General features: G+C 47.5%; 1 protein-coding gene across 3 annotated transcripts in view; it reads left to right on the top strand.

The window, feature by feature from the left end:
• LOC118079699 (E3 ubiquitin-protein ligase RNF213) overlaps positions 1–21,348 on the top strand; it is a 104,299-nt gene that overhangs the window by 38,540 nt on the left and 44,411 nt on the right. For all 3 annotated transcript variants that reach the window (XM_088661465.1, XM_088661466.1, XM_088661464.1), the window contains 8 exons: positions 7,726–7,891; positions 8,059–8,276; positions 9,574–9,714; positions 11,042–11,203; positions 11,517–12,657; positions 15,303–15,496; positions 16,260–16,412; positions 17,204–20,788. In XM_088661465.1, coding sequence (XP_088517591.1) covers positions 7,726–7,891; positions 8,059–8,276; positions 9,574–9,714; positions 11,042–11,203; positions 11,517–12,657; positions 15,303–15,496; positions 16,260–16,412; positions 17,204–20,788 — 5,760 coding nt within the window. The remainder of the gene's footprint in view (positions 1–7,725; positions 7,892–8,058; positions 8,277–9,573; positions 9,715–11,041; positions 11,204–11,516; positions 12,658–15,302; positions 15,497–16,259; positions 16,413–17,203; positions 20,789–21,348) is intronic.

Genomic DNA, 21,348 nt, shown 5'->3' with positions numbered 1-21,348 from the left:
GAGAGAGGTTCGTGTGTGTTTAAACCTACAGTGAGGGGGGGACAACAACCCCATCCTTTGTTCTACCCATTTTATTCCTTTGGTGGCCTTGCAAACCACTGGCATGAGACACCCAGGAAGATGTCTTTGAGGCAGTGCCACCCTTGGACTATCCCTTTATTTCTAGAAAACCAGTTCTCTCTTGCATCTGGCTATTCTACAGTGCATTCAGAATCACTTGTGTCTCTAAAGGGCTTCTAAAATTGCAGTGGTGCACTTCTTAGTAGAGCTGGGCCAAACCTTCAATGGTCTTTCCCACCCAATGGGTTGAGTGAGTAAACTGATTGTACTCTTGAAGAAGGTGGAATGGGTGTGAAGTTCATGGTGTGTTTTCCTGTGTTTTGTCAGAGGTAGGGGCATTACTGTTTTGTGATGGATAGGCATTATTATCACAGGCTCAGTTTGTATGGTAAGGTATAGGTTTGTTAAGCACTTCAGATGTTTTGAGTTCTTTGATTATTATTCTTTAGACTAGATATGATTGCTACCCTGCAAATCTGAATATGATACAGATGTAATTCTTTTGGAATTTATTATTCATCGTAGAAGCTATCAGCTGTACAATAGACCTAGACTCTTGAAATTGTTTTCCAAGCATATAACTCTGTGTGATTCACCAGCAGTTCTCACTTGCATGAAAGTAAATATGCCCATAAGTCACTAGCCAATCTTACTCTGTGAACATGTAAACATAGGAGAACGCCTGATGGATTAGGCAGGGATCATAATGCAAACCTCCCACTCCCTCAGATCTATGTGTCAGATGTGTGCTGATGCATACAATAATGCTAATGTGTCAGAGGTATGACAGATGTTATAGCCTGTGAAAGCAAGAGATAAGTGGAAAGATGCAAAAGCTTGTTTATGATGGCCATTTGTAAACTCATATGGTTAGTGTGAGGGACAGGGGATATCGCGAAGTCCCTCCCCTCCTAAGTTCAAGCCAATCCCCGAGCACAGGGGGAAGCAGAGAGAGTTCCGATTCCAGTGGGGAAGCAGGAAGTCGTGTCCGAGGCTCAGGCAAGGTAGAGGAGCCAGGGTCCCAGGTGGGACAGGAAGGGGCGAATAAGGGCGGGAGACCCATCCCCCCAACTCCGGAATTACGCAGAAAGAGGAGGGGAAAGAGGATGGGTCTGCCAAAGCTTTTGTGTTGGAGAAAGACGCGCCAAAAGCCATTAGGAGGTTCTGAAACCGACTGACAACATCACTCCGTGTAAATAGTAATGACTTGAGCACTGTAAATACGCAGCACCAATAAAAGAATAAAATGCAGAGCTGCGTAGCGTCGTTACTCTGAAGTAGTCCACTCCGGCCACTGTGACAGCAACCTCCTAATCCTTTTTGGGCTACTTTGGAGTTGCCGGGATGAGCGTGTCAGAGGCGGAGAAATGGCGGCAGATCGCGGAGCAAGCCCAGCAAGAACTGCAGCAGCTGTCGCTGCAGGCGCAGGGGGAATTGAAGGCAGCTAAAGAGGAGACTAAGAAGGTCCAGGACGACCGGCTACAACTTGCGGAACAGGTGAGAGCGCTACAGGAAAGAGAGCAGGAATTAAGGGTGGTGGCGGTAGACCTCCAAAACAAGCTGGATGCAGAGAAAAACAAGGCGGGAGGGGCACCCCAAGTCCAAGTGCTGCCAGGAAGGAGAGCCGGGACCCTAGTAAGCAAGTTCAATGGAGACCCGAGGGAATTTCAGGGCTTTGAGACTGAGATTGTGTATGCTCTTGAGCTGCACCACGATGAGTTCCCTGATGATGAGCACAGGGTAGCGTTTATTGTGGAGCACCTTACCGGGGCAGCCAGGGAGTGGCTAAGACCGTTAATTGCAACAAGGAATCCTTGCATGAAGAATGTCAAACTATTTCTAGAAGGTTTGAAAACGATGTATTCGTCCGATAGTCATATGGATCAGACTAAGGAGGAACTTCATAATTTACGCCAAGGAAATATGACAGTTCGCGCGTATTGGGCGAAATTCACCATGCTGGTGCACAGATTGGGGTGGGAACTTGAGTCCCCCCCAATGCAAGCGGCGTTCTACTTGGGGTTGCATGAGGAGGTGAAGGATGAGCTCTCGAGAGGTCCAAAGCCCAGTAATATGGATCAGCTGAGCAAAGCGGCTCTGGCGGTGGGGGTGAGACAGGAATCCCGGTGGAGCGACAAGCAAGCAACGCGCGCAAAGCGGGCTTGGTTCCCACGGTCGCAGGAGAAGCCACTCCCCCAACAACCCTTTCAAGCCACGCCTGGGGCCAGTCAGGACCAGGAACCCATGCAGATTGATAGCGCGCGCGCGCGGGCTTTTCAAACCCCAGCGGCGCCAAGACGCAAGGAGGGAAGGGGTGGGAATTGCTTTCTCTGCAACTCCCCCCAGCATCTCGTCAGAGACTGCCCACATCGCAGGGAGTGGCAAGGAAAGGCGGGAACGGTTGTGCCCTCCCCCACTGACGCAGCACCACAGCAGGGAAACGGGAAAGCCTGGCTGCAGGAGACAAGGGGCGGCAGCCAGGCACAGTCAGCAGACAACAGCCCCAGCCCACCCACCCGCACAGAGAGGAGCAGAGCCAGCCCACCCCTCCCAGAGCAGGAGTGGTTCTAGAAGTGACGCTCACGCTTCCAAATGGCTATCCCCTGACAGTCCTCGCCCTAATTGACAGTGGGGCGTCAGCGAACTTCTTCTCGAGAAACTTTGCAGAAGAGCACCAGATCCAGCTTCTGCAGCTGGATTTTCCTCTGCACGTGGCAACCATTGACGGCAGAGAGCTGCTGGGAGGGGCCATCACTCATCAACCCCCCCCCATGAGAATGACGGTGGGGAGGCACTCAGAGACACTGGCATTCAACGTCACCACCATCTCAGACCCCCCCATCGTCTTGGGCATGAGCTGGCTGGCGCGCCACGACCCCTCCATCAGTTGGCACCAGAGATGCATCACTTTTGGATCGGACTTTTGCCTGGAACATTGCATGCAGCACCAACCAGGGGAGGGGCCTCCGATAGCCACGGTGGCCACCATGCACGTCAAAGGGGGTGAGGCGATACCCAAGCCGTACTGGGACCTGCAGGAGGTCTTCAGCGAAGCGGAGTCCGACCACCTACCCCCACACAGGCCTTTTGACTGCCAGATCAACCTGGTGCCAGGGGCAACTATACCCCCAGCCAAGCTGTACGCCATGTCAGACCAGGAACTGGAAGATCTGCGCGCTTTCATCGACAAGAACCTCAAGCGGGGGTTCATCAGAGAAAGCAAGGCAGCAGGGGGCAGCCCGGTCTTCTGGGTGGACAAGAAAGACACGCAACAGCGCCGTCTTGTGGTTGATTTTAGACGGCTGAATTCAGTGACAGAGCCAGTGGCTTTCCCCATGCCCAGAGTGGATGATCTCCTGACAGCGGCACGCAGGGGCAAGATTTTCACCAAGCTAGACCTGAGGGGGGCGTACAACTTGATCAGGATCCGGGAAGGCGATGAATGGAAAACCACGATGTTCACGCCTCTGGGCTCTTTTGAATATCTGGTGATGCCCTTCGGGTTGCAAGGGGGCTCAGCATGCTTCCAGGCCTTCATGCACCACGTCCTGGGGTCCCTCCTCTTCAGGAAATGCTTGGTCTTCCTGGATGACATCCTTATTTACTCCAACGACCCAGTGCAGCACGTGAAAGATGTCAGGGAGGTGTTGCAGCGCCTGAAGGAGAACCACCTGTATGTGAAGCTGGAGAAGTGCAAGTTTCACACCAAGGAGGTGGACTTCCTGGGCTACAAGCTGTCAGACAAGGGGCTGGCGATGGACAAGGACAAGGTGCAGGCCATCCTGGACTGGCACAGCCCCAGGACTCGCAAAGATGCCCAACGCCTACTAGGCTTCGCCAACTTCTACAGGAAGTTCATCAAGAACTTCTCTCGCGTTACGGCTCCCATCACTGACTGCCTGAGAGGCAAGCAGAAGTTCAGGTGGACACCAGAGGCGCAAGCAGCGTTCGAAAGCCTCAAGAGGGTGTTCGCCTCAGACCAGAACCTGTTCCACGTGGTTCAGGACGCGCCCCTACGCGTGGAGACAGATGCTTCTGATAAAGCTGTGGGCGCCATTTTGTTGCAACTGGACGCCAACCGAGAGTGGAGACCCTGTGCCTTCTTCTCCAGGAAATTGACTCAGCCAGAGCGAAACTACACAGTGTTTGATCGAGAACTTCTGGCGATCCACGCTGCGTTCCAGCACTGGAGACACTTCCTGGTGGGCGCCAAGCACCCCATCCAGGTGTGCACAGACCACAAGAACCTGGAGTTCTGGAGAACTGCCAGGGTGCTCAACCAGCGGCAGATACGGTGGGCAGAGTTCTTCTCGAACTTCAACTTCTCCATACACTACATCCCGGGAGAGCAGAATGTCAGGGCGGATGCCCTCTCCCGCAAGCCAGAATACATGGAGGAGGAGGCGCCACCGGCACCCAGGCACATTTTCCCCCCGTCAGCATGGTCCTGCGGAGCAGCAGTGGTGAGCGAGGCAGAACTCACAGCACTGACGGCAGCGGATGAATTTGCCAACCGCATCTGCAGAGAACTGAGAAGGGGGGGGGAGCAGGCAAAAGACTTTGCAGAACGCAGGGGGCTGCTTTTCTACAAGGGTGCACTGTACCTGCCCACCACCCAGCTTAGACGTACGGTCCTCAAGCAGATGCACGACAACCCAACGGCGGGTCATTTTGGGAGGGACAAAACCACTCACCTAGTCATGAGACACTTCTGGTGGCCAGGGGTGCGGGAAGATGTTCGAGACTATGTACGGGGCTGTGACACCTGCCAGCGGGCAAAGGTGGTCAGAGCAGCGCCACCGGGATTGCTGGAGCCCTTAGCCACGCCACACAGGCCGTGGGAAGTGGTGTCCATGGACTTCATCACAGATCTGCCTTCTTCCAGGGGCAAGACCGCAGTGTTGGTGGTGGTGGACCTCATGTCCAAAATGTGCCACTTTATACCGTGTGCCAGGGCGGTCTCGGCAGAAGAGACAGCCAAACTGTTTGTGGATCACGTATTCAGGCTGCATGGATTACCCTTAAGGGTTATTTCGGATCGTGGCCGCCAATTTGTTTCCAGGTTCTGGCGGCGGCTCATGAACCTCCTGCAGGTGGAGGTCAGCTTGTCGACGGCTAGACACCCGCAGACCAATGGACAGGCGGAGAGGGTCAACGCCATTCTGCAGCAGTACCTGAGATGCTACGTCAGCCAGAGGCAAACGGACTGGGTGGATCGCCTGCCACTGGCAGAATTTGCCTACAACAATGCGGTGCACGTCTCCACAGGGGTGTCGCCCTTTAAGGCCAATTACGGGCGTGACCTCAGATCTTTCCCTGAGAGGGAGGGGGAGGAGGAGGAGGAGGGCCCACAGGCTGAGGATTGGGCAGAGGAACTGGAGACGGTGCACCAGCAGCTCAGAGAACACTTGGAGAGAGCCAAGGAAGCGTACAAGAGGGGGGCAGATCGCCACAGGCGACCGGGGGAGGTCATTAGGGTGGGGGACAAAGTTTGGTTGTCCTCGGAGGGCCTTCCCATCAGAGGGCGATGCAAAAAGCTGGCGCCCAGAAGGTTGGGCCCCTTCACGGTCACGCAACAGGTCAACCCGGTGGCATACAGGCTGGCACTGCCAGAGGACATGAGGGTGCACCCAGTGTTTCATAGATCGCTGCTGTCACCGTACAGGGAAAGCAGCAGGCTCCGAGACAGCGAACAAACCCCTGAGGGAGGGGGGGAGAGGGAAGGCAGGGAGCAACTCAATGAGGCCACAGCCATCCTGGATTCAAGGTGGGGGGTGGGGGGCCTGGAGTACCTCATGGCATGGGAGGATGCTCCACCGTCCCAGAATGAATGGGTCCCAGCCACTCAGATACAGGAGGAATTCCTGGTAGAAGAATTTCACGCCCTTTTTCCCCATAGACCCAAGCCCTGGCACATGGAAAGGGAGGGGGAGGGGGAGGAAGCACGGGAGAGCAGTTCACCATGGCGCTGGGAAGCGGAGTTTGAGGAACCAGAGGATGAGGTATGGGTGTCACCGAGATCCACCCAGTCAGAGGAAGGAGCAGATTGGCAGAACATTTTTACCCCCACCAGCTCTGACGCCACAGACTTTTTGGGATTCCCGTCCTCCCAGGCGGAAGGGGGGGGCTTGCAGGACTGGGGGGAGGTGTTCACGCCAACGGGCTCGGAAAGCACTGAGTTCTTAGGCTTCCAGTCGTCACCGACACCTGGGGGGGACCTGGGGAGGGGTGAAGGAGAGCTTGGGAGGGGGGTGGATGTGAGGGACAGGGGATATCGCGAAGTCCCTCCCCTCCTAAGTTCAAGCCAATCCCCGAGCACAGGGGGAAGCAGAGAGAGTTCCGATTCCAGTGGGGAAGCAGGAAGTCGTGTCCGAGGCTCAGGCAAGGTAGAGGAGCCAGGGTCCCAGGTGGGACAGGAAGGGGCGAATAAGGGCGGGAGACCCATCCCCCCAACTCCGGAATTACGCAGAAAGAGGAGGGGAAAGAGGATGGGTCTGCCAAAGCTTTTGTGTTGGAGAAAGACGCGCCAAAAGCCATTAGGAGGTTCTGAAACCGACTGACAACATCACTCCGTGTAAATAGTAATGACTTGAGCACTGTAAATACGCAGCACCAATAAAAGAATAAAATGCAGAGCTGCGTAGCGTCGTTACTCTGAAGTAGTCCACTCCGGCCACTGTGACAGTTAGTGAAACAAACTATCCTACAGCCAGGGCGGGTTCACACCATACATTTAAACATAGAGAGAGAGAGAGTATCCAGTTTTCACAGCACACTAGAAGAAGGAATATCAATGAATGTTAGCATGCAGTTTTTATTGGGAGCAGGACTTACGGGTAGTTCAGGTTTGTTTGTTTGTTTGTTTAGCAATGCAGCTGCTGAGGCTGCAATTTGATGTGTAAAGAAGCACATAATCCTTTCCCCCCATGCCATTTCCCCCACAAAAAAGTATCCATATATTTTTCCTATGGGGGTGACAACAGTTGGGAGGGCTATTTTCCACAGAAAAGTGACACAGTAGGAAAAGGTTAGGAACTCCATTGCATGCACAGATGCACACACATCCTACCAGTTATCTGCCACAGATTGTGGACATGGTGGCTCCTTGGTATAAAAAATTGCAGAATGACATACCGTGTTTCTCATATTATAAGACATGTCTTATATTTATTTTTTCCTCAAAAAAACACACTATGGCTTATTTTCAAGGGATGTCTTATTTTTTCCTCCTCCTCCTGCCGCGGCCGGCATTGCTGCTGCGCCTATCACTATGTCTTATTTTTGGGGTATGGCTTATATTCCTTGAATGCTTAAAAATCCTGCTATGGCTTATTTTATGGGTATGTCTTAAAATATGAGAAACAGGGTATGCATAGCTGTCAACTTTTGGATTTGAAAATAAGGGATCAGCAGCCTCACCTGTCCACTTTCAGATTTGAAAATAAGGGATCAGCAGCCTCATCTGTCCCGGGGACAGTCTACGGTATATCTAACAATCCAGGATAGCAGCGGGAAACGGTGCTGGAATAAGGGAATTTCCAGCAAAAAAAGGGAAAGTTGACAGCTGTGGCTTGGAATAAGGGAGTTTCCCGGAAAAAAGGGAGGATTGGCAGCTATGCATATGTGTAATTATGTCATTGTTCATTCATATAATTTGCTTTTCAGGAAGATGAACTCCAGTCCTTCGAGAGAAAAAAGCTGTCCTCCATAAGCGCTTCATTGATACATGCTATGAAAGTGCTGCAAGACATCACTGAACCACGTCGTAGGTGCCTTGAAGAGCTTGCACGGAGGAGGGAGTTTGTCAGCTGGGTCAAAAAGGTTCTAAAAGGTAAAACAGATACATATCTGTTCCTTTTTTTGCTGAAGGTCATAATAAAAACCTGTGAGTGATATCTATCATCTATCTATCTATCTATCTATCATCTATCTATCTATCTATCTCTTTCAACTGTGCATCTATTTCAGCCCTGAAAGTGCGTTGTTTGTTTCCCCTAGATATAAATGAGCTAAAGGTATTTGTAGACCTGGCCTCGATCTCTGCGGGAGAAAATGACATGGATGTGGATCGTGTGGCCTGTTTCCATGATGCTGTGCTTGGCTACTCTTCTCTGCTGTATGAATTGAAACAGGAGTCAGGTTTTGAGGAATTTCTGTTGTGTTTGGAAAAACTGTGGAAAGCCCTGGAAAGTGATCCTAAACTCCCAGAAAAACTGGTAATTTCTTTAGCACTACCTTAGCTTGTACCTGCTCTTAGGCAGCTGCGTGTCTGATAGAGAGGTTAACTTTGCTTCATGCCTGATGTGAATTTCTGCTGATGTACTACTATGGCTGCATAAAATTATTGGCTCAAGTGAAGAGAGATTAAAGTTGCAGCTACTGGGCACATTTGCCTTTTAACTACTTATGTCTAAAGGCTACCCAGCAGTGGGTGCTCCCTTATGTCACGTGCAGTGCAACTCATACACAATTTATGGAAGCAACAGCATGTTACATGTATTTAATGCAGTGGTGTCCAAACTTTTTTCAAAGAGGGCCAGATATGATGAAGTGAAGGGCCGTGAGGGCTGACCAGAGGGCCAGCCAAAGTTCTTGACCTTTTTTATGATTTTGCCCCAAAGTTTTTGAGCTTTTTTAAGGGTTGAAGTTGTTGAGCTTTTTAAAGGATTTTACCCCAGGAAATAAACTGCCACAGGATTATGTGCCCCCAAAGCCTGATTTAATGAAATATTTTGTACAAGGCAAGCTGTATTATACTCAAATACAGTATCATCAACCATGGTCTTCTCGAGTAGCTGTTAGCTGCACTGCTTTGTGGTGGCTCCATCCCCATAAAGCCTTCAGTGTGCAGTGTTTGGTTTTATCCCTGTGCTGTTTAACTTCTACATGAAACTGCTGAGTGGGGTCACCTAGAGTTTTGAAGTGTGTAACCAGCAATATGCTGATGATATGCAGCTCTGTTATCTCATTTACCTTTGCAAGAGTAGCAGCAGATGTGCTAGACTGAAGTCTTGCCTTGGTAATGGACTGGCTGAGAGCCAATAAACTGGCCCTTAATCCAGATAAGGTGCTGTTAGTTAGGGATTGCCTGGAATGGAAGTGTGGGGTTTTCCCGCCTCTGTATGAGATTACACTCCCTTTGAAGGAACAGGTGTGTAACTTTACAGTACTTCTGGATCCCTTATTATCATGAGGCAGATGTGGCCTTGGTGGTGCAATGTACCTCCCACCAGCTTTGGATAGTGGCTCAGCAATGTCCCATTCAGACAGGGTTAGCCTGTCTTCTGACGTTTATTCTATGCTAACATTCACTTAGATTACTGCAATGCATTGTATGTTTTGTAAGTAGCACCGAGCCATTTCTGGGGGGGGGGGTAGCAGCTAAAATTATAATTAATAATATCTTTCTCCAGTTTTGTCATATTGCCTAGTTTCACTCTCTCTGTTGAACTGGAATAACAGTAGGGGGGTAGTGAGACAAATCTAGTGTATTTATTCTCTTTACATACACAGTGTGATTCTGCAAGATACCTGAAGTGGTTGAAAGACATAAAAGAGACTCACGGCTCTGTGGAGCAGTCATCTTTATCACTGGCAGCAACAATCAATAGCAATGGAATCTACCAAATTAGGGCACCAGCAGAAGGCCAGAAGGTGAGACATTGCTTGAAAGGGTATGGTGCACGCTGTTTCAGTTTTTGTAGCCCTTCTGCTCATATTTTTCTAGCTATCTTCTTAATATCAAACAAACAACCAGCTGTAAATTGAAAGAGCTAGCAAAGGATAGTATTCATATTAAAAAAGGAGTGCCAGTATTCCAAACAACAATAATACTGACACATTCCTTTCTGTTTGAGAGGGAAGGGGGAACAGGACTTCTCAAGTAGCAGTGCTGGTTTTATGTACATTCAATAACTTTATTTATTTATAGTTACAGGTAGGTAGCCGTGTTGGTCTGACGTAGTCGAAACAAAAATTTAAAAATCCTTCCAGTAGCACCTTAGAGACCAACTAAGTTTGTCATTGGTATGAGCTTTCGTGTGCATGGAAGGATTTTTTATTTTTTATTTACCCACCCCACCTGACTGGGTTGCCCCTGCCACCTTGGGTGGCTTCCAACAAAAATACAAATAAAGGTGGGGGACACATCAAACATTAAAAGCTTCTTGAAACAGGACTGCCCTCAGATTCTACAAAATATTTATATATAGTTGTTTAACTCATATCTGTCAGGTGTTCAGTATAGTGCAATGGGAACCGTTCTGTCAGCTCAAGCAATTCAGCTTGCCAGATAAAACATCCCACCCCCTTCTTCCAGCATGCTGTTCTGGAAGTTATCTCATCCCCTCTAGCCAATTGGGGGACCATGGGGTGTGTAAACTCCTGCCGGCCCCAGATTTTCAATTCTAGTTGTGGATATTTTTGGATACAGTAATTTTGGTGTGGATTGAAGAGAGAGTGACAGAGAGGACATTTAAAGGGTGTTTAGAGGTCTTTGGAGGTCTTTAAGCAGAGGCTTGACAGCCATCTGTCAGGAATGCTTTGATGGTGTTTCCTGCTTGGCAGGGGGTTGGGCTGGATGGCCCTTGTGGTCTCTTCCAACTCTATGTTTCTGTGATTCTAAGATTCTAGAGGGTGCTCCCCACTTTACGTGATTTCACTTATGTGTGCAGTGGCTAAGAATGGATCTGCCATGTAATTAGGGGGATGCCAGTAATCAACTAACCACTGCAGCCTCCTTCCAGTATTTACATTGTAACAGCAAATAATGACTGCTTTCTAATGCTGCCATTTGCTTTATCATTGTTTCCAAGGACCTTGGAGCTTCCCATCATAATAGTTTCTGGGTGTAGCTGATGCTTCTGTTTACTGCTGCCATTCAGTTGCCCTAGTTAGGTAGGCATAGCCAGAGGGGCTTTCCTTGTATAAGGAAGTAAATCAAAGATCAAATTTATTTGGAGTCATTATCATTTGTTGGAAGGTTTCTCTGCACACCGTCCTGTTCCTGACAGTCTCAGAAAGTCACGGTGGTCAAGAAGAGATACGGCAATACTCCCTGGAAGAGCTGCAAGAGCTGATGAATAAGCTGATGCTGATGTCAGGAAAGATAGAACAAAGTACAGAAGTGGAGAAGTTTTCTGAGGTCAGTTTTCCATCACAATTTCCTATGTGTATCTGTATATCTTGAGAGGGGTGTGGTGGGAAGGACAGAGTGATAGTATTTCGCTTCTAGCCACACCACATTTCTAGACTGCATATTGAGAAATTATTAGGAAATAATGTGCTCAAGAGTTCCGAAAATGTAATTTGAAGCTATCATAGTGCTTTGTTTTGTGATTGATAGTGGTATAGTTTTATTAACAGTGATATCCTTTTCACTGACAATCTTGGTAGCATCTTCTTCCTCAAAACACTTGCATCATATTCCCCACTGTGTTTGCTTAATCTGCACCCAGGTATTTTCTAGTGTCCAGAGGCTTGCACTGTCTTTCATCGACCTTTATTCTGCTGGAAACATGCTTTTCCGCTCTTGGGTCGCTGGTGTATATTGCTCACCCAACCATGAATTCTGCCTTAGCATGGACTTCAATTTAAATTCTGCTTGTGCCCTTATTGGAAATGGAGACGTCACAGAAGTTCTGCCAACTGTTTGCCAAAAGATGGAGAGTTTCCTGGAAAAGTGGAACCAGTTTATGTCGGAGAAGCGATCCCAATACTTTTACTTGAATTACTATATGGCAGAACAGCTTGTGTACTTGTGCAAAGAGCTTGGCTCAAAGTGCCCCAGCGAGGCTGCCTTAACGATGCTGTCATTTATAAAGCGCAACTGCAGCAAGCAAGATGCCCAGGAGGTCTTCAGCCAAGTAGTATCTAAAAAGGCAAAGAGGAATTTTGCTGATCTGCTTGGGCCGGTGGCAAGAGGGAGAGAGTTGGCTGTACAACTGGAGTACATCTGGGAGTCCTACATGAGAAGTATGGGCTCATTCCTTCCAGGCTGCCTGGACATTGAAACCCTTGGCATTTACTTGGCCACCATGGCAGATCTGGAGAAGAGGGGTGTTATGCGAAAATTGCCACAAGGTCTTCATGCTGGCAGGCCTAACCTCATTCTCTGTCCTCGCTCTGAGGTGTTGGCTTCGGCATTGGCCATCTACATGAACAGTCCAGGGGAGATGCTACCCTCTTACGATGAAGTCCTGCTCTGCACACCACAAACCAGCTATGAGCAAGTGGCACTGTTTTTGAGGCGGTGCATCACTCCAGGCTATAAGGGGAAGAAGATTTACACCTTGCTGTTTGCAGATGAGTTGAGCTATGATGTTGGCTACAGGTCTGAGGAACTTTTCCAGAGTCTTCACTTTAATCACCATGATGATTATAGGCTAGTGATTCTCTGCAACTGTGAGAGAGAGCACTGCTATGTCCCTTCTGTCTTCAGCCAGTTCAAAGTTCACATGATCCCTCAGCAGCCCCTGAAGGACATTCAGGGCTACCTTGAGAATCATTACAAAGCAACGCAGCCTCCAAGTTCATTGGCTTCTGTGTTCAAGGACCAAATGTGTGTTGGGATTGTAGCTTCTGAAAGAGCTGGAGCAGGTGAGTGAACTAAGTTCATATAGTTTTCCATCTAAGTTTCAGAATACATAGATTAAAACTTGAGGGTTGAGAGTATAAAAAAATTGTGTCTGTGATCTGTAGGTCTAATTTCTAGCCTGTTAGATGATACCCATTCTGTGATATAACATGTTGGTCTTTCATTTCAAAAGCTTTCATTTCATTCCATAGAGTATAAATACTCCAGAGTAAAAAACAATGAGAGGGTCTAGTTTGTGGGTGACACCAAACTATTAATGATGGCTTTGAATGAGGCTTCGAAGAGTTAAAAAATAATCTCACTAAACTGAATGAATGGACAACAAAATAGCAAATGAGTAATTTCACTGGGGCAAAAAGTCTACTGCCCCAGTGCATTCTAATGTAGTTTGAATGGGTGGTGGATACCCAGAAAATAAAGACATCTTGGGGTCTTGCTTAGATTACTGAATGAAAATGTCAATTCAGTATGCAGCAGCAGTTGTTTTTTTAAAGGAGATTAAGAAAGGGATTAACAGTATGTGTTGTATTCATGTACAATGTGTATGTGTTGTTCCTTTAAGTACATCTAGACTCCCAGATCTACTTCCCCCTGGTTTCAAACTGATTTGTAATGATATCTGTATAGATCATTATCAGAAGTTCCCATGGCTGAGGTTCAACAGACAACACAAAGCATTTGTTTCTCCATGCTTTGGGAGAATCAATAACTAAGGGTGGGGGATAGGATAGAGCAGGGGTGTCAAACTCAAATTCATCGGGGGCCGCATCAGCAGTTTGGTCACCCTCAAAGGGCCGGTTGTGTCTGTAGGACTATGTGTCCACTCTTTATTATCATAAATTATTGTCACTGCATTCATTTATTACTGTTTTTTGTAATAATGTAAGCTCACTCCCGCCCCCACGCGGATCACATTCCTGCGTCGTGGCGCGTGTGTGGGAGGGGATGTAAACGAGGGAAATTTGAACAAAAGGTGGGGATCGACGGCTTGGGGGGGGGCTCAACTAAACCTTCGTCAGGAAGGAGAAAGCCACTGCTGGGATTAAAAACCTGCAGATGGAAAAAGGGCTTCCCTCTCCCGCCCTGCGCACACCCAAACCCCGCTAGGCAGGATGCCACACACTGCAACCCACCCCATGCTTTGGAGAGGGGCAGGAACATGCGGTGCAGCGCCAACTCCCTGCTTTGCTTTTGCATCCTCCCTCCTCAGCGCCAGAGTCCCTTCCCCTCGCGCTGAGGGAGGGCAGCGGATTTCCCGAGGAGGAAGGTGGCGGCAGCCCCAGCGGACGTGCATCTTCGCCTCAGAGCTGCTCTTCCCCCCACCCGCGCTGTTGTCGTCTTCGCCGCCACCTCTCCCTACCGGGACTGCAGGCAGAGGAGGCTTGAGAACCTCCCCCCCCCCCAAAAAAATTCCCCTCCCACCTGCTCAAACCGCGAGGCGACTCCATCTGGAGCCCTACATCACGAGGGGCTGAGAGGTGGCGGCGGCAGAGCGGGAAGAGCAGGAACCCGTGCCGTCGTCACCGCCTCCCTCCCGGCCGCCCCCCGGGGAGCAGCTCCGCCGGAACTGAGAAGCCAAAGGGCGGCTCGGGGGTGGGGGGCAGAGCAAAAGCCAGACACCCTCCCGAGTGTTTATGAGGAGAAAACGGGGGAAGAGGGAAGAGAAACCCGGCTCCATCAAGAGAGCGACTGTTGCGCTTCGCCTACTTCCCCCTCAGGCTCACTCCACGTCCCTTTCGCCCGCTCGCTCGCCCACCTCCCGGATGCAGCCGAGGAGAGGAAGGGAAGCGGCGGGCGGCGGCTCCCCAGTGCCGCCTCACTCGCTCTCGGAGACAACAGCAAAGCCCGCCAAAAAAAAATCCAGCGCTGCTCCGTCCCGGCACCAACTTTGCCGGCGGCGCCTGTAGGGCTTTCCTACCTCCTCGGCGGGCTTCCTCCTTCTCCTCCTGCATCTCACTTCCCCGTCTGGCCGCTGTGCCACCGCCTCCCTCAGCCTCATTCGAAATTGAAATTCCCTGGCCAAGGCCGTCAGCGCAGCTCCAGCGCCCCGGCCTCCGCCTGCAGCCCCGCCCCCGGTTTTGACCCTCGGCCAATCGCAGGCTCCAGAACTACTGTCAGCGGTTATTGTCAGCGGCGGCTACGCGGGCCACATGACGAGGTCTGGCGGGCCGGATTAGGCCCCCGGGCCTTGTGTTTGACACCCGTGGGATAGAGGTTTGGAAAACCATGCAGAGAAAGTGGATTGAGGTTAGATATATTTTTCTGCCTCTTTCATACTTTGGGGGTATGCAATGAAATTGATTAGCAGTGGATTCAAGACAAGAAAAAGGATGTGCTTTTCACATGAGGTTTGCTGTTTCTGAATACCAGTTGTTTAATACCAGGGCAGACACTGGGTTAGGGTTGCTGTCTTCATGCCTTATTGTGGTTTTTCTGTATCTTGACTGCCACTTTGGACTAGGTACACCCTTGATTTGACCCACTGGTGCTTTTCTTATGTTTTTATCTAAAATTAGATTTCTTTTTGCTTGTTGTGGATGGAAAAGTCCAAACACTGGATGCCCTCAGTTTCCAGTCAGTTCACTGGGTTCTTACTTTTCTGTTAAAAGAACTGATAAATAAAATGTGTTGTTGTTACTAATAACAGGAAAATCTCTGTATGTAAAGAGGCTACAAGAGAAAATGGAAGCAAAGTTGCAAGGCTGTGGAGTAATCTTAAAAACAATTAGGTTGATCGATCCAGATGTGGATGAAGGCAAAGTGCTGAGAACTCTCCTCCCATTCCTAGAAAATCAGTACCAGAAACAGCCCATGATATTTCATTTTGATATCACCTCTTCTGTGAGTATATTGCTATTTTGGCAGAAGTTGTTATCAAATGTTATGGAACATTTTCGTAACTAGCTTTTTAAAAAAGGTCTCAGGAAGGAGCGTATTAAGTAGAGAGATAAGAGAAAGGGAGGCCATGCAGGATTTTGAACAGGAGTGACTGCAGCTTTCATCATCCTTGAATATTGGCCATGTTGCTTGAAGCTGATGGGAATTGGAGTTCAGCATCATCTGTAGGACCACAGGCTAAGAAAGGGAAGCTTGTGCAGGATCCGGGCGTGGACAGGAAGACATCTCTTAATGTGTCAGGGGATCACCAGGGGTCAGCAGAATGCCCAGCAAGGGGTCCCTTATGCTGAGAGAGCCGAGCAACGCCAGGGCAGTCCTGAGCAGCATTGGAGTGGTTCAGCATCAGAGGGGGAGGTGGTAGCCCCGTCTCCTCAGCAGCACAGGGGACTTAAGCGTAGGGAAGAAAGGAGGAGACTAGTGGTTCCCAAAATACTCTGTTGGAAGCGTTACCGCAGAATGCCACTTCCAGGATCTGAAAGTGACTGAAAGGACATGAGAACTTTTGGTCTTTCTTGTACATAGCTGTATGATAAAATGCTGTAAATATACAGAAGTGGAGTCGGAAGTTGTTACTTGTGGAAAGCATTGCCAGCTCCCTCACATAATGTAATTGGGATCATATCAGTAGACTAATCAGGATAAATAAATATTGATTAAATGATCTCTACTCGCTCATTTGTCTACTTGAGTTTCTGTATTCTCCTAGGTCCAGACTGGAATTCCAGAATTTCTGTTCAAGCTGTTAGTTTTACAGTACCTGATAAATATAGATGGGAAACTCTGGCTGCGGAAACAGTGCCATTTGTATGTTGTAGAAATTCTTGAACCATCACCACCATTAAAGAAAAACATGAGATCAGTAAGTACATGTAGATATGTAACGGCTATGTAAATATTTACCCAGCTGTAATCATATAGTTACATTGAATTGTGTTTTGAGATTGTATTTTTCAAAATAGATAATAAAGTACAACCACTGTACTGTTTCATATACATCACAATCGTGCAGCAATGCAGCATGCCAAGATTATTGTAGTGTTTATTACTTAGGGAAATTCTGAAGTTTAACTTTTCTTTGTAGTTTTCTGTGATCAAAAAGGAGGTTGTCAGATGCCTAGAAATAATGGTCTTAGCAGCTTATCTATATATACAAGTTGAGGGCAACGTACAGCCTAAGGTTCCAGCATGCCCAATCTTCTCCCAACACTATGCTTTATAGAAGGCTCTGGGGACAAATGCACAGCTCACTCTACATTTATCCCTAAAACTTGTTATATATTGGGATTTAAGAACCCACCCTGTCATACTGCATTATCAACCATGATCCTGAACCATTTAACTAAATATGACTTTAAATTAAAATGAAATTTAATTTAATTATGTTGGTTTGTTCACCTTCACAGCTCTTGGTCTCCATTTCTGCCTGTCAGACTTGTGGGGCCAATTTAGCCTATATACATGTAAATTTTATTAGACCTTCCCATGCAAATGTTAGAAAAGATAGCTAGCAGGAAGTAAAGAGTTTTGAGGATAGAAATATTGTGAGGAGTAACATAGTTTATAAGGGAGAAATAAATGTCCAGTCATAACATTCAAGAGTCTTTGACTTTATGATACCTTCCTATTCACTGCTCTCCCCTCTTCTTTTAGACTTGTCCAGGACTGAAGTACAACTTCATTGATGTGTTCCCCAAAGTAACCTGCAGATCTCCCAAGGAAGTCCTAGAAATGGACATGCAGAGGAATCTGTCAGACCCAGGTATAGATCAGGAAGTGTTCTGTAGCGAAGCCTTTCAGAGACCCTACCAGTACTTGAGAAGATCTAGCAGAGGAGATAGTCTTGACACATTCCAGTATGAAGAAGGCTCTGTTGAAGGGACACCAGCAGAGTGCCTGCAGATGCTCCTGATCCATTGTGGAGTAATAGATCCTTCCTGGTCAGAACTGAGAAACTTTGCTTGGTTTTTGAACCTTCAACTGAGAAATTGTGAGACTTCGGTGTTCTGTAATGCAGCTTTTGTCCACGACGCGTTACACGGCTTCAAAAATTTTGTGGTCACATTTATGATTTTGATGGCAAAGGATTTTGCTACACCATCTCTAAACATTTCTGATGAAAGCCCTGGGAATAAGTTTTTTGACATGGAAGGAGTCACAGAAAGAGATCTTGTTCCATTCCTTCTAAGGAAGAAGTGGGAGTCGGAGCCCCACCCATATATATTCTTCAATGAAGACTCTATATGTATGACATTTATTGGCTTTCATCTTCAGAAAAGAGTCAATGGTAGCATTGATGCCATCAATCCCTTAAATGGAAGTGTCATCCGGGAAGGTGTGATGACACCTGAGCTGTATGAGGGATTGCTGCATCAGAGAGTTCCATTAAACATTAATTTTGATGAACTCCCTAGAAATAAAAAAATTGAGACACTTTGCACAGTTTTGGGGCTCCAAGGACAAATGGATCCTGATGAGACATATGAGCTCACAACAGACAATATGCTAAAGATCCTTGCCATTGAAATGCGATTCAGGTGTGGTATCCCTGTTGTCCTCATGGGAGAAACTGGCTGTGGAAAAACCAGGCTAATAAAATTCCTGTGTGAACTACGTAGGAGCGGTGCCAGTGCCGATAACATGAAGCTTGTCAAGGTCCATGGAGGCACCACAGCAGATGCAATCTATGCCAAAGTCAGGGAAGCAGAAGGCATTGCTATTGACAATAAACAGCAATACCAGTTTGACACCATCCTGTTTTTTGATGAAGCCAACACCACTGAAGCTGTCAGCAGCATCAAAGAAGTCTTGTGTGATCGCACAGTCGAAGGACAGCCTTTGGTCCACAACTCAGGTTTGCAAATCATAGCTGCATGCAATCCTTATCGCAAGCATACAGAGGAAATGATTCAGCGCTTGGAATCGTCTGGCTTAGGCTACCGTGTCAAAGCAGAGGAGACCAAGGAGAAGCTTGGCTCCATTCCTCTTAGGCAGCTGGTATACCGTGTCCATGCGCTCCCTCCTAGCATGATCCCTCTAGTGTGGGATTTCGGACAGTTGAACAATGTTACTGAAAAACTCTATATACAGCAGATTGTGCAAAGACTTACTAGGTCAATAACAATGTCTGATGTTGAGATCCAATTAATGACAGATGTGCTTTTTGCGTCTCAGACGTATATGAGGCAAAGGAATGATGAATGCAGCTTTATCAGCCTCAGAGATGTGGAACGCTGCGTGGAAGTCTTCAAGTGGTTCCACAACCACAGTGAACTACTAATGAAACATCTGGAGAAGCAAGTTGCAGAGAGGAAGGCAGCTAAAGGTTTTGTCCAGCGAGACCCAGTCATTTGGTCCTTGGTTCTTTCAGTGGGTGTTTGCTACCATGCTTCCCTGGAAAGGAAAAGGGAGTACCGAAGAGTCATCAGCACCATCCTTCCAAAGCCATATGATGGTGAAAAGGGAATCCTTGAAGAAATTGGCTTAGTTCAGGATCTCTTCTTGAGTGACCTACCTCTGAGGGAAACGATCGCTAAGAACTTGGCACTGAAGGAAAATGTTTTTATGATGGTTATCTGCATTGAACTTAAAATCCCCTTGTTTCTCATCGGCAAGCCTGGCAGTTCCAAATCTCTTGCCAAAACGATTGTGGCTGATGCCATGCAAGGCCAAGCAGCATATACTGAGCTTTATAAAGAACTGAAGCAAATCCATTTGGTGTCCTTTCAGTGCAGCCCACACTCTACCCCTGAGGGAATCATCAACACTTTCAAGCATTGTGCTCGCTTCCAAGAAGGAAAGAACCTAAAGGAGTATGTCTCTGTGGTGGTGTTAGATGAAATTGGCTTGGCTGAAGACTCCCCCAAAATGCCTCTGAAGACCCTTCACCCGCTCTTGGAAGATGGCTGTGTTGATGATGATCCACTCCCTCATAAAAAAGTTGGCTTCATTGGGATATCTAACTGGGCTCTGGATCCAGCTAAGATGAATCGAGGGATCTTTGTATCCCGTGGAGAACCGAACGAGAAGGAACTCATAGAAAGCGCAAAGGGTATCTGCTCTTCAGAGCGCGCCGTCCTGCACAAAGTTGACCGTTTCTTTCCCATCTTTGCAAATGCTTATGAGGAAATTTGCAAGACCCAAGGCAAGGAGTTCTTTGGGTTGCGTGATTATTACAGTCTCATAAAAATGGTGTTTGCTTTAACCAAAAAACTGAAAAGAGAGCCAGCTCCCTGTGAACTAGCAGAGATAGTTCTCCGTAATTTCAGTGGTAAAGAAGGTGTTGAGGCCTTGAACATTTTTATGTCTAGGTTCTCAGAAAAAGGAGCTGTCATCCGTGAGGACATTGGTACAATTGATCTAGTTCAGCAGAACATTTACAGTGACTATGAGGATGGTGAATGCCGTTACCTGCTGGTGTTGACGGAAAATTATGCAGCCCTCCAGATCCTGCAGCAGGCTTTTTTCAATGGTACACAGCAGCCAGAAATTATTTTTGGTTCCAGTTTTCCCAAAGACCAGGAATACACCCAGATCTGCAGAAACATCAACCGAGTGAAGATCTGTATGGAGACAGGGCAGATGGTCATTCTTCTTAACCTGCAGAATCTGTATGAAAGCCTCTATGATGCCCTTAACCAGTATTACGTTCAACTTGCTGGTCAAAAGTATGTTGACTTGGGCTTGGGGACCCATCGAGTGAAATGCAGAGTGCACCCTAAGTTCCGTTTGATCGTCATTGAGGAGAAAGAGGTGGTCTACAAACATTTCCCCATCCCGTTGATCAACAGGCTTGAAAAGCACTACCTAGACATCAATACTGTGTTGGACAAGAGGCAAAGAGACATTGTGGAAGAATTGAAGAAATGGGTGGACAGCTTCACAGCAGTTGAAACCGAAAAATACTTTATGGGCCAGCAGAAATATACCCCTTCTGATGTCTTTGTTGGCTACCATCCTGACACCTGTGCCTCAGTTGTCCTGCAGGTGACGGAGAAGCTGAAAATGGATGCTTCCCCTCAGGAGCTGATGCTAAAAGTACAAGAAGAAGCCAAGTTGGTCCTGTTGAACTGTGCGACTCCCGATTCTGTAGTCCGCCTTGGTGATTCACGGCTGGGTTCCTTTCTGGCAGATGACTTGGCCATGGTATACTTTCATCAGCAACATCACACTTCCCTTGCGGAGTTCCTTCGTGCTTGTCTTGGGACAGAGTCTAGGGGTCGCACAATCTTTACTGAGGTGAGTTGTTCCATAATATTTCTTTGTGTTTTTTTAAATACACATTAAGAATCTGTACTCCTTGGGGATGCCATGAGAACTGTACAGGTGAGGCTGCATTTTGAGAAATGCACGAGCATTTTGGCAAATGGAAATATTTCCCACATCAAATCTCTTCATCAATGCCATAAGTGCACACAGTAATAATATATAAAGTTCCTAGATCAGGAACTAAAGATTTTCACAGCAAACCACATTCAGTCCTCTTTAGTTGCTTAGTTGCAACCAAAATTCACCAGCATTTTAATGTAAATTTCTTCTAATGAACATGTTTTTGCATGCAGTTTTGGCAAAAATAGCGTTTTGCAGGCAATTTCCATAATATAATGGATTTTTGTATATTATTTTCACTAATATATGCGCTTAAATGCACACTTAACCCTGAAATAGGCATTTGTGTACACATTTATTTGCTTGAGAACTGCATTGCAAAATTCAGACAAATGTGATTTTCACGCAAGTGTTTCAGTTCACATACTGTTTTGGAAAGTTTTGTGTTTTGCAAATCAGGTAAGTCCACC

Source organism: Zootoca vivipara, chromosome 2, assembly GCF_965207765.1.
Source record: "Zootoca vivipara chromosome 2, rZooViv2.hap1.1, whole genome shotgun sequence".
Lineage (NCBI taxonomy): Eukaryota > Metazoa > Chordata > Lepidosauria > Squamata > Lacertidae > Zootoca > Zootoca vivipara.
The sequence above is the reverse complement of the archived record's forward strand: the minus strand, read 5'-3'. Positions and strand labels throughout refer to the sequence as shown.